The 17,114-nt window shown below is 39.0% G+C and overlaps 1 protein-coding gene across 2 annotated transcripts; it reads right to left on the bottom strand.

The window, feature by feature from the left end:
• Window positions 1–1,750: 1,750 nt before the first annotated feature.
• On the bottom strand, window positions 1,751–15,161 carry OTULIN (OTU deubiquitinase with linear linkage specificity). Of its 2 annotated transcripts, none has more exons than XM_066992481.1 (8): window positions 14,970–15,161; window positions 13,887–14,219; window positions 10,975–11,051; window positions 10,041–10,135; window positions 8,674–8,817; window positions 6,180–6,305; window positions 4,673–4,942; window positions 1,751–3,371 (listed from the first exon to the last, which is right to left on the bottom strand). In XM_066992481.1, the coding sequence occupies exons 1-8, from the start codon at window positions 15,044–15,046 to the stop codon at window positions 3,177–3,179; spliced, it is 1,317 nt and encodes a 438-aa protein (XP_066848582.1). In that variant the 5' UTR covers window positions 15,047–15,161; the 3' UTR covers window positions 1,751–3,176. The 2 variants fall into 2 exon arrangements, with proteins under 2 accessions (XP_066848582.1, XP_066848583.1); XM_066992482.1 differs by having other exon boundaries at window positions 13,887–14,215; window positions 14,970–15,110.
• Window positions 15,162–17,114: the final 1,953 nt, after the last annotated feature.

Below are 17,114 nucleotides of genomic sequence, written 5' to 3'. Positions count from 1 at the left end.
CATATTTCCAAAAAGGCTGCAAATCTGGGGAAACGGTCCTCTGGAGAAGACGACTGGCAATGACATTCAGTGTTCCACTCCTCGTCAGTATGCCACAACACTCCCTCGACTGCACTGATAAAACAGTTTTTAGTCAGTACTGCCTAGATCCCCAATGGCTCAAAGCATCATGTGGTTTGTTGCTTTTTTAGCATCTCATTGGCTTGAATAGAAGTCAGGAACAGAAATAAGGGTAAGTCATCAGCACTGATGCGGACATGGGGAAAAGAGGTTAGACAATCACCTTCTTCCAAGAGGCCTCTACCATGCTAAACATTCCCCACGTCACTTTTAGCTCTGTGGAGTTAATAACATTTCCTTTTCACTTATGTTGATTCTCCTCCTCAACAAATTTATAAATGGAAATGCTCTTTGCATCTGTCTGACTTAAAGCCTGTTATTCGATGTCATGGTACAATTATTCATCTAGGGGCAAGCTTCCAACACATGCTCCCTGTGGACTTCCACCATCACCAAAAAAGGGAGTATTCATAAAGCACATTTGGTCATCTTAAAACATCTTCAGTCCTGTCCTGCCAACTGGCGTGCTGGGGGAACAAATGTCAATCGCGGACAGAAGACAACAAAATGCAGACCGCGCAGAGCTGACGCAACTATTAGGGACATCAGAGCATGAACAGAGCTATGCACTTGATACACAGTGCAAGAGCTCCCTCTCCCTGCTTGCTTTAACACTTACAAAGCGTTATTTGATCACATCCACCATCCCGGTAAGAGACAAATTCCCCCTTGCTCTCCTTCAGTAGCACCTGATGGTAGGGCTGTTGCTGTCCTACAGAAACAAATCTGGCCAGGATTTTGGCAGTTGTGACTCAACAATCTGCACGAAGCTACAGTCCTGAACCGAGCACATCCGCACCTCCCCAGGCAGGCAGATTCTGGGGCAAGCCCCTACAGGGCACATCAGGCTGGTTTCAGTACAAGCTCCTCAGAGCTACACCAAGCCTCCACTGCGCTGCCTTGCACACGGCAGCTCCATTTCGATACAGCTCTGTCCACAGCTAGTGGTCCCCACAGGGTACAATGCAAAGCAGAGCAAGCCCCAGGACCACCTGGACTGTTGCCTGTGGTATAACGACAGCACTCTGATTCAAGTGTATTATTTATTTCCAAAATATCCATGGAAAATACAAAGCAACTGCTTTTCTACCATTTGCTAAATTTCTGCAGGAGCAGTATAAGACAATGCATACGTATACCTTGTGCTCAGTCCTGCAGTTCTTGGTTCAATGTACAGGCCAGCTATGTGAATTGTTTACATACGTAACACCTGCAAATCCAGTTCTTAAAAAGCCTTATGTATCACACTGCTCCAACTGTATGACAAGGATGTGTTTTCAAAGAATGGTGCAGTTGATTAAAATTAATGTTAAAACTGTGAGAATTAAAAGATACCAAGATTTGGATTATTTCAGTTATTTAATTCAGAAGTGCAACTATCTTACCAGAGTTTAGTAAGTTGGAAAAGCTACTTTAGTTTCCCCCTTCAGTATTACTTGGATAATAGGTTGTGTTTTTTTTTCCTCTTCCATCCATAAGCAAGCAGCAAGCCAACAGTTACTTGTAATTACATACATCACTATGTTCTGCAGCTTTCAAGATGTAAATAATCAGAAAGAGGACTTCAAAGTTAAAGACTCAAAAATGAAAAGCTAGGGACAAAAACATGGCATGAGACAAAGAAACAAAATACTGCCAGATGAGTTTATTTTGCTTTTGCTGTAGCTCCCAGAAACTTTTCTGGAACAGACCAGACTAGTTTTACAAGGCAAAAGTAACATACAACACTGAGTACATGACAGACCACATTAAGATGCATCTAAATAACATTTTAGAATGCAGTGAATATACATTCTCATTATCTTTCACAATAAAATAAAAATTAATGCACTAATTTTCAGTAAAACCAGAAGAATTTGAAGTTTTGCATATCATTTCCTCCAGAATAGTTGAATGAATAGTAGCTTTTGTAATCTTATCCCTTTTATATAAGACCTTCCAAAAGAAGCCAGGTGATCTGTGTATGACTGGCATTTCATCAACCTCACTCTTGTACGACAATCATCTGTAGGGCAAACTTCCACTTCAAGGTGAAGGCTGTATTTATTTTAGCTATGCCAGCACCTGACACGTTCTGTGTTCTTTCAACTGAAAAAATTTTGAACACAGAAAGCAGAAACATAGAACCTCCTACCTGCTCCTCCAACAAGCGGAGAAGTGACAGCATAAATTTACTTCCACATACAGCACTGCCTTTGTGAATTAAAACCCTGATGATCTCCACAGCAGTTACCAATAAAGCTTAACGTTACAGAAACAGTAACATTAACAGACATGTAAGTTAGTGGGCATGTGGTGGTCATCTCCTGTCACTGAAGACAGAATTCTGTGTCAGTTTTGCATTCATCACCTATTGACAAACATGGTCTATACTGCTTTATCATCAAGTCCTGCTGCCATGATCCTCTCTAGGGGCTGAAAGCAGAAAAGCTCTTCATTTTCAGTGTAACAAATGTCTGGCTTCTAAATGCAATATTCATGTCTAGAAAAACCCCCAAAGCATTAGGAAACTTTAAATAAGCATCTCTCTTACAGCATAAAAACCATGGTAGATGTAAAATTCCAACTGCAAAAGAATTATACTGTTTCCTGAGACCCAAGTTTTACACAAATTGCTTCTGTGCAGCACTACAAAAATCAGTCAGGACACTGTCAGCTTACTGATGAATTTAAGTGTCTAGAAAAGTTCCTCGTTACTTCGGAGAGCACAAGTCAGCTCATGTCCTACTACAAAGCCTCACGTATCTTCTTAAAAGAAGAAAGTCTATAGCTTTTGCATTTCTATTCAGAGTAAGCCCTTCAAAATAAATTAAAAAAAAAAAAGATTGCAGAAGTTTCCGTATTTTTACTTTTTTTTTTTGTAACAAGCCATGCTTCCAAAATTTTTACTCATTTATTCTTAGAACGGAATCTGATATTTTAGTTCAGATGTAAACTTCTAAAACAAGGGTTTCAAGTTGTTGCAGATTTAATAACACAGATTTCATCATCATCCTGTTTCAAAACAGCACTGGAAACCTCAATAAGCACAGGTGTGTCTGCTAAAAATCTCTTCTTTATAACATAGTTTCTTGGCACATTCTGACTGGAATATTATAATGTCTGTCATCTTCAGTTATGAGAGTCACCACAGGCCAGTCCTCCTCTGGGTCATTGGGATAAAGTGTGATGAACTCATCCGTATTATACTTATACAGTCGATACACTTGGATGGTGTACTGCAGAGCATAAGCAAGGAGAAACATTTCCACCTACATTGGAAAAAAGCAGAAATACGGCATGTAAAAATCAAACATAGATTTACAAAATAGTGCATATAAAAAATACTAATACTGATCAGATGTCATTTTAAAATACGAGAAACGTGAATGCCTGTATGTGACTGCCTCTCAATCAGTATCTTGACCATTAAAGCCATTCATAACTTGGTGCACAGATAGCTGTACTACCATGCCTTTAACATAGCGTTCTTCAGATGCAAAAATGTCACAGTAAGATACAAGTCCTTCGGAAACACTGGTTTATACAGAGAATCCCATTTCCCTACTGCCATGAGCAGGTAGGAAAGACAGTCTCTCAGAGCAGTACTCATCCCATTAAGTCAATAAACCAGACAAGGACCAGCTTCAGGCAACGACCCTTCCCCCTGAAATTGGAATTCAGAGCAGGTACTCTGAATTTCTAGCCAATAAACAGCAGATGGAAAGCCCTTACAAAGCCTGTAGCTATCAAAGGGAATTCAGAAGATTTTTCCAGCTTCTTCCTCTATCTTCTCTACTACAGCGACAAGCATACCCTGTTCTAAATAACAATTTACAACAACAAATATTACCAAAATAAATAAGTTTAGTCAGCATGGAATTATGCAACATCACTTACTGACCAAAGTGGACAGCAAAAACATCACTGCTGACAACAATCACTGCAGTTTCATCTTTGCAAGTCATCAGCTAATTTAACAGTAGTAGCAACCTGTCTCATCTATGCCAGGGTTACCAGATTTTTAAGCCAAGAACACAAATCAAACATAATGCTCCCATGCTCTTAGTGTTTTTAAGCTACTGAATTTAATTGATGTACCACGTGGATTTTTAAAACAGATGTTTCTACAGTCTTTAAGACTATTCATCTCATTAACTGCTAGGTTTTGTTCTGGGGTGCTTTTGTGATATGCATATCATTTCTGCAACATATGAGGCAATAAGTGCCATTAATTTATCAGAACCAGCAAGTCTATGTTCTGCACATGATCTTCATCACTTGAGTGTTAGCTTTTATCATATTTTTAAACAGCTAAATTAACAATTAAGAGACTAAGACAATAGCTACTATGAATAAATACCATACTTCCAAAGCATGATGTTACTTACCCCAATGTCATCAGCCACAGAAGAATCAGCATTTAAAAGACCTTTACAGATCCTTAGTAAAAGCAAACGGTTCTACTATACTTTTTCTAATGAAAGATCAGACTAACAAAAGCTGGACAATTTCTTAAACCACTGCAAATTCCAAGCAGAAAAATAACACTAAAAGAACACTCTCTTCTTACTTGTTCAAGGCCTCCACTGTGACCTATTTGATTCAAATGATTATGCATTAACTGACAAGGGTTGCTGGATGTATCCCGTGCAAACAGTAACCATGAGAAAACAGGAACTCTCCTTCCATTTTTATCATCATTGTATAACTCAATGGCTGTGTTAAGCATCAAAAATTTCAGAGCTTCATACAGACTGTACTCCTCCTCTTCATTTTTAAACAATTTATCACATGCTTCTTGTTTCTCAATAGGACCCTTGATTTCACTTATATACTTCCACTGTAAAAACAAACAAGCAAACACAACATGTATCAATAGCCATCACTGTGCAGGAGCTGCAAAAAGCCACTTGTGAATCATCAGATGTTGAGCATACGCACTCAGAATTTAACTTGAAAAAGGCTCTGTACCTTCTTAAAAAACAATCTAGAGTATTTCCACAGCTGTAGCTCTGCCAAGGTCAAGCTGGGTTAGTCTGTTTTTGTGTTAGTCCTTAAGAGCAAAACAGGGGGACGTTGGAAATTGTTACAAGGTGGCAAAACACATTGTCAAAAGAAAAAGGCAACAGGCTCTTTGTTTCCTGTCATAAATCCTACATTTTTCATACTCTTTACATTTCAGTTATTCAGAATGCATATTTGTATTGGGTTTATGTGGCAAGGTTTTGGCAGAAGGGAGGCTGCAGGGGTGGCCTCTGTGAGCAGAGCCCAGCAGCTGCCCCATGTCAGATTAGAGCCAGCTCCAGCCAGCTCCAAAAGGGACCCGCTGCTGGCCAGGGCCAAGCCAGGGAGCAACGCTGGGTGGGCCTCTGGGAGAGCAGGTTGAAAAAAGGGAAAACCCGCTGGGCAACAGCAGCTGGGAGAGAGGAGTGAGAAAAAGCCCTGCAGACCCCTAGGTCTGTGCAGGAGGGACACCCCGTGGTACGGGAAGGACGGCATCCTGTGGGAGGGACCCCACGTGGAGCAGGGGCAGAGAGTGACTGTGAGGGAGCGACGGAGACGAAGCGTCAGGGACTGACCGCAGCCCCAATTCCCCATTCTCCAGTGCCGCTTGGGCTGGGAGGTGGAAGAGGTGAATGGGAATAAGGTGGTTCTAGTTCTCATTGCTCTAGTCCCTTTTTAATTGGCAATAAGTTAATTTTCCCCATGCTGAGTCTGTTTTGCCCATGACAGCAGTTGACAAGAGACCTCCCTGTTCTTATCTCAAGCCACAAGCTTTATCATATTTTCTCCCTGTTCTGAGAGAGGCCGTGTAGTGCTTGGCTACTTCTGCTTGTTAATCCAAAACAGCATTTCATTCCAACCTGCTTGAATGCAGCCTTCAAAATATTCTTTAAAAGTCTTTGAAAAAGAGAATATGCATAAACACTAAAACATGAACAACTGAAGAGTTTTATGTAGGCTCCAGAGTTTCAGGGGGCCATGGAAAGGAAAATGGGGCTAAGTAATACACTACTATCAACACAACCATTTTTCTTATTTGCAAGTGACCAAGAACAAACAAGTACTTTTCCAACCTTTTTCCTTAGTAGCATTAAATATTCTTTTATTTCATCACTTATTTCTCCCATCTTCCTGCCTAGTTTCTGTTTTAGCTGCCACTGCTTGATCCAGTCATATTTGCTCAACAAGTTCTCAGGTAGCTGGAAGTAGACAAAAGAAAAGGCAGTTTAAGTCAAAAAAATCTTGAAATAAATACTGCCTTACACATTAATATATACATATATATATATTAAATGATTTTATACAATATATTTTTCACCTTAAAATGATCTGTTTTATGATTTCCTGAACAGATGTGATGCTATGACCACAACTGAACACAACTGGCTGGATAATACTTGCTGGCTAATGGTCAGAATACTGGTCTACTGCTTACTATTCCCTCATCTAAGCAATACATAAGCAACAGAAAAAAAAATCACCTTAAGTTACTCAAGGTTTGATGGTTTTTAAACTCCAACAGCAGAAAACAGTGACTGTGTCTAAAAGTTTCCCTGAACCAAAAGCAAAAGAGGCTAAAGAGGTGATAACATCCACCAGATAAACCAGAATTCTTTGTAAATGCTTAATCCAGAGCATGAAAACTGTTTTGTTTTTTGCTATTTTTTTTTTTTCAGGGAACATTAATTAGAACACCATGGGACAAGGTTTCTTGTAAGAACAACCTGAAGATGGCTCCCCAGGGATGTGGTCACAGCACTGAGCCTGTCAGAGTTCAAGAAGCTTTTGGACAATGCTCTCAGACACATGGTCTGATGTTTATTTTCTGTTTTTTGGTGGTCCTTTGGGGACCTAGGAGTTGGACTCAAGGATCTTTTTGTGGGTCCCTTCCAACTCAGATGTTCTATGATTAGTTGATGCATGAGATCATACTTTAGCCTCAGAACGGCCTTTTGTACTGCTCACATGCTACACCTGCTCACTTAAGAGCTTTTACATTCCTCTTGAAGGATATACTGGCAGTTGCATGCCCAGTTTTTGGCCCTCATTTGTTATGCGTTACCATTTCACTGCTAGAGCTTGCACAGTAATTTGTGCCTCACATTAAATTAACTGCCTGGCTAGAGCAGCATGAATACCACCAGTCACTACCAGCCAGCTTTCATTTTATCCAGACTGCAAATTAATAGTATGTTCTCTTTAATGGCAAGCAAGTACTTAATGCCAGATACGCAATCCCCCCATTCCTTCTCAGTGCTACGCTAATTTGATACATGGAACTAAATCAAAGATTATTTGCCAGCAACTCCTATAGGTAGGTATATGCACATGAATCTAAACACCATTGTCACATTTTTTTTAAAAGGTGTTGTATTGCTAGTTGTCACCACATGTTTCTCTTACATGCCCTCTGCTACTGCCTTTGATGCATTAACAGCTTATCTTAATCAGTGCCTTTTTATTAACTTGTATGCCTTTTCAAAAAGGTGTTAGTTACCATAGTATGACATTCCTTATGTGAATCACAACAACAAAATAGGTGAACATGAAAATGTATGCAACTTCTTTGAAAGAGCACTGAGAAACTATCTTCTATAGTTTGACAGTGTCTAGAGAGTTGTCAGGAGAATAATTTTACAAAAAGGAAAACTTTTTACGATGTACTGCTGCAGTATGAAACATTTCACAAATATTTTTATCAGTAATTAAACATCTGACGTTTTTGTAAAGATAATGATCACAATAAGAAATTTTAAAATAGCACAGAGTTATACAGGAAGGTGATAAGCGATAAGAATATTACCCTTTGATCTTGACCGCTGGCTACAACCGAGCGTGTCAGAGGTTCATCATTTATATATCTAGCAGCAACCTGGGTAACTGGAAACTTACTCCCTTGAAGCAGGCCGCTTTCGTATAGGCAGCTTCTTACATGTTTCTTCCATATTCAATTAGCACCAATGGACTTTGCTAACACAAGACAATTTTTGGAATATTTTTCTTCTATTCCTAACAAAACGCACTGTGTTTATCCATCAATGCTCCAGAAGGACTATTCTTCATGTCAGATTGGAGTTGCTCATATACTTATTTTAAGTAACATTTAAGACACAGGTTACACACATTCTGAAAAGCCTGCAGCATCCAATTTGTTAATCCAATTTCTAGAGAGAACGTCTATGGCACACAAAAATACATGATAATTTTAAAAAGATGTTTTTCCAGATGTGCTTAGAATAAGTTCTCTATAAATTTTTTACGGCCAGGTGTTTTAGGGGGAACCTTTCACTGCTGTATTACACGCACTAAGAAGAAATCAAAATAAAGACAAGTTACATTACATTCAGCATAATAACATTCATTCATTATACACTGGAAACTACGTTGACCTGGACTCAATTCCAGGTTGAAGCTATCGCTGTAAATCTACAACACAACCGAACACTACCACTTTTCAGTTTAAGCAATATTGAGGAGTGAGCATGTAACAGAGAAATAAAATGTTAAAATTATCCAATAGGTTAGAACCAACAACACCTACTGTCAGAAGATCTGTTTGACACATACCTTGGTAAAATCCTCACTCTGCAGCCAGGTTGGTAGCTGAGTAGCTTGACTTAGTGCCTGGAAGAGAGTTGCTCTGAGAGCACAATAGTTATCACCACGTACTCTCCTTATTGACGCAAATTTCTGAGCAACTGCTTCATATCCCTAGGAAAACACAAAATCCAAATAACATGAAAGCATTAATAAAACAATTCAAGGTACCAAGATATTTCAAGGCACTGGCATCGTAAAATGTATTAGAGTAGGAACATCCAAATGAAAATATTTTTAAAAAGATTTAATCTACTAAATGTTTTGAAAGTTTGTATGTGTTTATATCAAACTATGCTTTTTTTGCTTTTAGCTCTGCTGAATAACAAACAAGAAACCAATGAAACTGAAGTAGATAATTGGTTGTGGCATTTATTTGACTACACTGCAGAAACATCTTTGAAATGTAGGTAGCTAGCCTACTTAGATTTCAAATAAAATCCAAACACACACACAAGAACGTAAACCTAAAAACACAGCATGCTTACAAGAAGTTTCAGCAGTAGTTTATGCCATTTTACCCAATACATGTCACATGTAGCTTGCTTTTGCCTTACGGAAAATTTGTGTTTATACTGAAATACCTTGACACGTCTCAGCACATTTGTCCCCTCCCTGCTGTTCCCAGACATACATGTGTAACAGGGCGCAACACTGAAATGCAAACTCTGAAGCTTAATATGTCTCTACAGCTCATTTACAGAGCTCTACATCTCTATTCTTACTAACCTCTTGAAGGTGACACATGGATATTTTGATTTACACAAAGTATTTCAGGTTAATTCATACATACCGCTAAGTTCCCCACCCAACACCACTTCAAACAAAGAAAAGAACACCAAAACCAGTCTTCTTTATTTTATAACATTCTAGCTCAAAATTAATTAAAAAAATGTCCAAGACTTACAGAAAAAGAGATTCAGGAAAAATTAAAAGAAAAAGCCTGATCCTCATCAGCTCCCCATCTTAAAAATCAAGTCATTCACCTACTTCAGTTACTTTCCTTCTGCAAATAAATTTTGGCCAACTGCTCTGCCATCTCAATAGTCCTTGTGATTACCATTTCACAGCAATAAACCAAATTTAAGTTGAAAACAGTAATGAAGAAGAGTCTAGGGTTTTTATTTTAATATTACCATGAGTATCCTTGCCAAAAACACATTTTGAACAAGTATGAACAAAACCATCTTCCAGTTGTTAGCCACTTCCATGACTAGACACTGAAAAATATTGCTGTTGCATTTCCTGTTTTAAAGGTCTCTTGCAGAGGAAACCATCTATGAAACATAGAAATATAAACAAAAAGCCCAATAAAAGTAAGAAAGTAGAACTTATACTTTTCTCATCCTTTTCGCTACTGGTGTATTTCCTCTCCATTCTTTTCTGCAATACTCCATGATATCCATTTCGGGTGCAACACTTGGTTTATATTCTGTCAATACAGAATAGGCAAGATTACACTGAGGAGAACTGTGAAACAGAACAACATAGAGAAAGCATTATTACTTAGACTTCTAAATACATGCTATCCCTTTAAAGTCACCTTGGTGCACAAAGAGACTGGCAGCATAACTTATAACTACTATGTAGCTATTAGTATTGTAGCCAGAAAAAAAAAAGCCATTTGCTCTGAGAATGACAAGTGAACAAAAAGAAGGACTTAGTTCAACAAAACAGAGAACACTCTGCTCCTGTCTTCCAAAAATATTAACTGGCAAAGAGAGAAATTATTAAGATACTCTTCATCATCTTAGCAGAGAAATCAGAGAAAAAAATGTTCAACAGAAACTTCTCCTCTTCTTTCAAAAGCCAGACTATAAGGAAGAAAGACAACAGGTCTTCCTGAATATGCTGGGAAGAAAAAAATATGGTTCTCTTGGAATCCCAACAGCCTTTGCACCTAAACAAATAGGAGTAACGTTATCAGGGGTGCTCAACAACAGATGCTTCTATAATGTATATAAATCAGTAATTCTCAAACACAACAGTAATAACATAGGCTGTATCACCGCTTTCCAAAGGATTCACATTCTCTCGTAAAGTAACAATAGAAACAAAAAAAAAAATATACAAAGAACAACTAGATTTGCGTAAAAGTGATCTTTTTGTGAATTAAAATTGTACAATGTAATCAGTCACGATAAGTAACTTCTATTGCACAGACATCCATGCACAAAAATAATTGGAAATGAAGGTCTTGAATTGTTACAAATTAGTGCTACAGTTAATTGTAATGCTGTAATTGAAATGCCACACAACGTTAAAACAAACCTGAAGAGCTCATCTTGCAAACAAGTAGTATTTTCTCTCTCTCTATTTCTTCTGCATCGCGATACATGTCCTCCTCACTACAAAAAAATTGACACGTACGTCATGTAACAGCACTAATCTTATAGTCACTTACCTTTTACCCCTTTTTATCACCACAGGCAAACACTTATGTCTTTCTCCAAGTACTATATCAATTTCATTTGATTTCCATCTTACACATTTGCATAAAACTCTTATTTATGACACCAATGGTAGTAATGAAACTGTCTGAATTGCTCTTCTGCCGGTTGTATGGAGATGACAGAGCGCTAAAGCCCCTTTATAATTGTACTTTTTATAAATTAGCAAACAATAAAAGCCAAAATGCCTTATTAATCTGTATACATGAATACTGCAACCTGTGCATGCAACTAAAAACATATTACCCACAAGAGCTTTATATCTTTTCCATAGGGGCTGAACAACATGCCTAATAACGAGCAGAATATGCAACAGAACATCACGATAAACAGCAGCCGGCTATCTTCAGCTGGTTTGAATGGTACCAACTTGAAACAAAATTCACAACCAGGCAAATGTTTCTGCCGTAATATAAGCTTTTGCTTTTTGGTCGAAGTATGCTGTCTTAAGAGTTAAGAGTCTCCATGTGAACCTATATGCACATATTCAGAACTCAAGTTACAACCACAAAGGAGGAAAAGATGGCCTGAAAGCACATGGTTTCTGTGCACAGCCCAGTGTTATCAAGAAGAGATCTCAAATCTGAGGTGTGACCATTACTGTAAGGAATGGAGGCCCATGCAGCATTCAAGAAAAAAAGACAGTAAATCACACACTCCTCTAAACTTGATTGGACAATAATAACACCTAATAAATAAACTTTTGAAAATCAGTTTCACAGCTAAAATACTTGGAAAAAAGTGTATCACCAAACATATTACTAATCCATTTAGACTTACCACTAATTGGAGAAGGTTATATTGAAAGCTTGTATTTTGGAGAAAGTACATGTGCAAAAAAAGTGTAAGATTATTATTCGTTGCCCACTACTACTGGTGATTTCTAACATGTTACTCAAAACCCCAGTTTGCCTGCAAAAGACAAGAAAGAAATAAAGGCAGTGACCCTGCCTCATCTTACACAATGGAAGGAGGACAAGCAGTTAGGAAAACCATAAGGACAGGCTGTGTGTAGCCAGATGGTAAGTTACTCTCATTAAAGTTTAAATAATACATTGGTAAATTATGGCTCTGCGTTTCCTCTTCTTTATATCCAAATTAGCTTTTTTATGAAGGGGGAAAAAAAAAAGTAACGTTCCTAACCCATTTGCATATATTTCCCTCGAGAACAAGAAAAATGTTCAACATAAAGGGAAATATAGGTTGATACCAAGAAACTGTCACCTACAGTGCAGTCCTGTGAAGGTGCAGTTTAGTTTTTACTCAAATTTCCAACCTTCAACTTTCAAGCTGGGTTTCCTGGCTGCTCAAATAGCTGCTTGAAATCTGATGTGTAACAATACTAAAAAACTATAAATTAAAAACAGAAACAATAGATGTAGTCCCCCATAAAAGACCACTATCTGCTGAGAAGTCTCAGAGATACATATCCAAAGTCCTTATCCTTGTTACAGTGTGGCATTGGGCAAACCTTAGTTTCTACACCTGATCTCATTTCTCACCAGAAATTTAGGGCCAACAATGCTTGTGAAGAGTTTCAAGAATACTTGATAACCTTGAAAACACAATGAAAAAATAAGAACTTGTTACCCAACAACAAGAGTGATCCCTAGCCTAGCTTATACACAGGCTAAATGCAGTAAGAAATATTTAAAATATAATGCAACAACCTCATCCTCTGAGCATGAACCTGCTTCTAGAAGGGATCCAACGGGACTTGGGGGAGCATTGCTTTGGGATACAGTCTTGAATACATTTAGATTACTAAGAGAAAACAGTGCTCATCTTGGTAAACTGAGTTAGGTCAAAGAAGTTTGATGTCAAATTAGCAGTGTGATGTTTCCTCCTGCAGATGATACTGTTTTCTTTCTGGGAGTTGATAACATAACAACATTAGCAGTTTACTTGACAGCTAACACCCAGCACAAACAAAGCACTGCAATTTACCCGAGCTGTTGTGAAATCAAGGTAGCTAAGAGGTGCAATCCATCTGCACAGACACTTTCATTTCAGAGAAGAGCTCACATCTTTGCATTGTTCTAGCCTAGTGATTATTCAGTTAAGTAAACCTGTGGAACCAAGAACACAGAAACTAAACCCTTTCCCATTAATCATCACAATATTTGACAATAGTGAAAATAACAGATGGAAAAGAACAATTGAATGAAAAAAAAATGAAAAAATGAGAATGAAAAAAGTTTGAAATAAATTTACATCTTTGACTTCAGCCTTACTTCTTGTAAGGCAAGAGACTTACAAAAACAGTTTGACTTCTGAATAAAGCTATAACACATTAAGTGAAACAACAGGAGGAGTCAGGAACAGAATACAGTCTTCACTATTACAGAAAACAAGCAGTGGTTAAAGCATTAGGATTAAAAAAGCCTTCTCCTGTTATCTGCACTACACCTTGCAAAGTGTCTGCAACATTAAAAACAAGCTACCAGAATACCCACCTTTACTTTTTACAGTTTCTACCCTCAAAGAACTTAGTACTGGATCAATTATTCCCTTAGACAGGGAAAGACTAAAAAGCACTAAAAAACCCACAAAGATTAAAACAATGCATCTGGCCGAAGGGTGAAGGTGGCCTTCATAAATTTCAAGATTTGACATTTAGACTGATTACACCAACTCATTGGAACCTCTGAAAGTGAATTTCTTAGCAAAATTTCATAAAGTGGAAGTACCCTTTTTTATGGGAAAAAGATTCTATATTAAACAAATCCTCACCTGTCCAGAGATAACTCCATTGCTGAAGGATTACAAGACACAGGTAAATATATTTCACAATTTCTTGAAGCATCCTCATCTGTCACAAGCGATGTAATCCTATTTGTCTCCTCAGATCCCCCAGTACTTCTGTATACGTATTCTTCTCTCATTTCCTCTGTAGATTGCCCTTTCTGCTCAGTAACTGCGTTTGCTGAGCCAAATTCATTAGAAGGAACACCAGCTTCCTTTTCATGCTTCATCATCTGTATCGCAGTACTCTTTTTCTGCAGCTGTTCTGCCCTGGCAGAATGGCTGAGTGGCTCTGTCATCCATCCCTGAAAGTTATCCTGGCTTTGAAGAATGCACACATAACGTGAATCTCTCGTGGTAGCGCAAAAGCACATGTTTTAAGAAAGTTGCAATATTCCAATAGTTAACTTATACTCTGGACATTCAGATGTTACTTAAATTATCTAAAAGAAGGAGCAACATCCAGAAGAGCTTGGTAAAGATAACAGTTCCCAAACTATTTCCAAACTCCTCTCCGCAGGAGGAGGAGATCAGTTCTCACTGAAGCAGTTCTGTGCCAGTTCCTCAAAAACTACCTGGGGCTCAATCACCTGAACACTTGATAATTAACAGAAATCCCAATGAAACAAGGATCAGTCTTGCAAGAAGAGCACGTTGACAAACTCAGGCGGTGCTCTGTGAAACGCCGTATTAAGCAATAACCCCGGTGCAATGCAAAAACCAGCGTTGGCTGTTGACCCCAGGATATTTCCCAAACCGCTGTGAAATAAGCTCCTGTGACACCTTCTAATAAGTTCTCCAAAGGCTCTGGACGTGCCCTCACAAGTATTTATGTCAAATTGTTACGTGCCCCCCCCCACCGCAAAAAGGAGGGTTGGTGTGCAGTTACCAAATTCACGCGGCGGACACCCCCGACCTGCCATCACCAGCCGCTATACTTAAAACTTTATTTAAGTCCTTCGGCGCCCAGCTCACAGGCCCCCGCCACAGCCTCTCCTTCCCCCCGCCGCCGTGCCCTCACGCCCCTTTCTTTCCGCCGCCACCCCCGGCACGGCGGCCACCCCTCCTCACCTTCCCGGCGCCCCGCAGCCGCGGAGCCGCCCGGAGCCCCGCGGAGGGCAGGAGGCCGCCGCCCGCCCGCCGCTCATGGCCGCGGGGCCGGCCGCGACCCAACCGCCCGCCTACAGCGGCCGCCGCCGCCCGCACCGAGCCCGCTCCGCCGCCGCTTCCGCCCCGGCCGCCGCCATCTTCCGGCCCGGCGCCGCTGGTCCCGGGTCATGCGGAGCGCCCGCACAGAACTCCGGCGCATGCGCGCCCCCCGCTGTGTGGCCGGCCGCCAAGATGGCCGCGGCCGCGGGAGGGAGAAGAGGGTTCCTGCTGGGAACCCGTCCGTGACGGGCTGTAGGGGCTTCCTCTCTTCCCCTTCCAATAAAGCGTAAAAAGAAAAGGCTTGTTGTTACAAGAAGTAAAAGGACTTACATGAAACCCCCAATCCTTGCTTACAGCAATAGATTAAATACATGGGGGAGCTGCTTTCCAGTTGTCAGATGCCCCCTGTAAAATGCCAGCACTGTAAAAGATAATGCACAGGTGACAGCCATCATATGGAGTTTGTCAGAGGCAGGAAACACCTCCTCCAGAAAATCAATCAATCAATCAATAAATAAATAGTCACCACATTGATTCAAGCCTAGGCCTTGATTTTAAGGTGTGTTTTTAATGATCCTCTCTCAAACAAAGCTGTAAAATATAAGAAATCCTTGGCCTTAGAGCGCTGCTGAGCAAGTTAAAAAATAAACCTTTCAAAGTTAAAATACATGTTACTCAGTTAAGTATACCCAATACTATTAAAAACAAGTAATATCCAGAACAGTAAAAAAGTAGAAAAATCATAGATTCATAGAATATCCCAAATTGGAAGGAAACCAAAAGGATCATCGAGTCCAACTCCTGGGTCCCGAAAGGACCACCTTTGGTAGAAGAAAGTCCATTTAAGTGAGCATTTTGGAGGGACTTCACCTTGAAATCAGGACTGAAGATGCCAGGAAAAAAAAAGTATTAATCTTTCAGCAATTCATTTTCCCTCACATGAATATACATTCTCTGTGTAATGCTAAGCTATGCTAAGACTGGGGAAAAATAACCACAAGCATTCTGACAGGAGGTTAGGTAGTAATTAAGACCTATAGAAAGACAAAATGACAATAACAAGCAATTTGCGATGTTACTCGTTTTTAAGTCACATAAAACTGATGGACATTTCTGTAAAAAAAAAAAAAAACTGTTTCTTTTATTCTTGAGACACAAAGAACTATCATGAATGTTTGAGGGAAAGAAAAAAAAAGCATTACCTTATTTACCTTATTTACCTTATTTACCTTATTTACCTTATTATACCTTATACACTTCTCTTCTTTTCCCAGATTAAATCTGTGCTGGATTGCTCTTGACAATGATATTTCCTTTGAAAAATGCTTTTCTTTGAACAACTGTTTGATCTGCTGCTTTGACTCATAATGCATTCTTGTTTCACATTGGGCATTTGAGAATTACTCCTCTTCCAAAAGCCAGTCCACTTGAAATGTACCCATTTCCCGTGTTCCTTTAATGAAAATAATCTATATTCAGTAGCATTTAAGAGTCATTACAGTTGCCTGTCTTATAAGTCTTGAATTTATTTTGCATTTAGTATTTATCTACTTACAGATGTGATTTATGTCAATTACGTAACTTTTTCTTTTCATCACAAAAAGACAAAAATTAAATCCCCAAAAGTAGTCATGTTCCTGATAAAACTTTGTGTTTGCATTAATTGAAAAAAAAATCCAAATGTAATCACTGGCTGAATAAATAAATTCAACAGAAAAGTCCACTCTCTCCACCTAATGCTCCCCCTACAAAAACAACTGGAAAAAGTTAATAATCTTCAAACTAGGTACGTTCTGTAGTTGAATTGATAAAGGTCATTCAAGAGAATATTTGTCAATTCAGTCTTTATGTAAAATACTAAGCATAAGGTTTCTGCCTCTTGTCAACAACGTATTACAAGCATATGTAAAATTTGTTATCTTAGCAAAGGTATTTTTAGGTTTAGCATAGGTACACAGTATCTGGAAGTAACTGGAATTTCCATGACACATTTCACAAATGTGTGGCAAAAGAGCTGTGTACTAGTCATTGCTTTCCAAGATCCAGAGATTCAAAGAATAGCTCTGT

This window comes from Anser cygnoides, chromosome 2 (assembly GCF_040182565.1).
Source record: "Anser cygnoides isolate HZ-2024a breed goose chromosome 2, Taihu_goose_T2T_genome, whole genome shotgun sequence".
Taxonomy (NCBI): Eukaryota; Metazoa; Chordata; class Aves; order Anseriformes; family Anatidae; genus Anser; species Anser cygnoides.
This window is presented reverse-complemented; position numbering and strand designations above follow the sequence as displayed.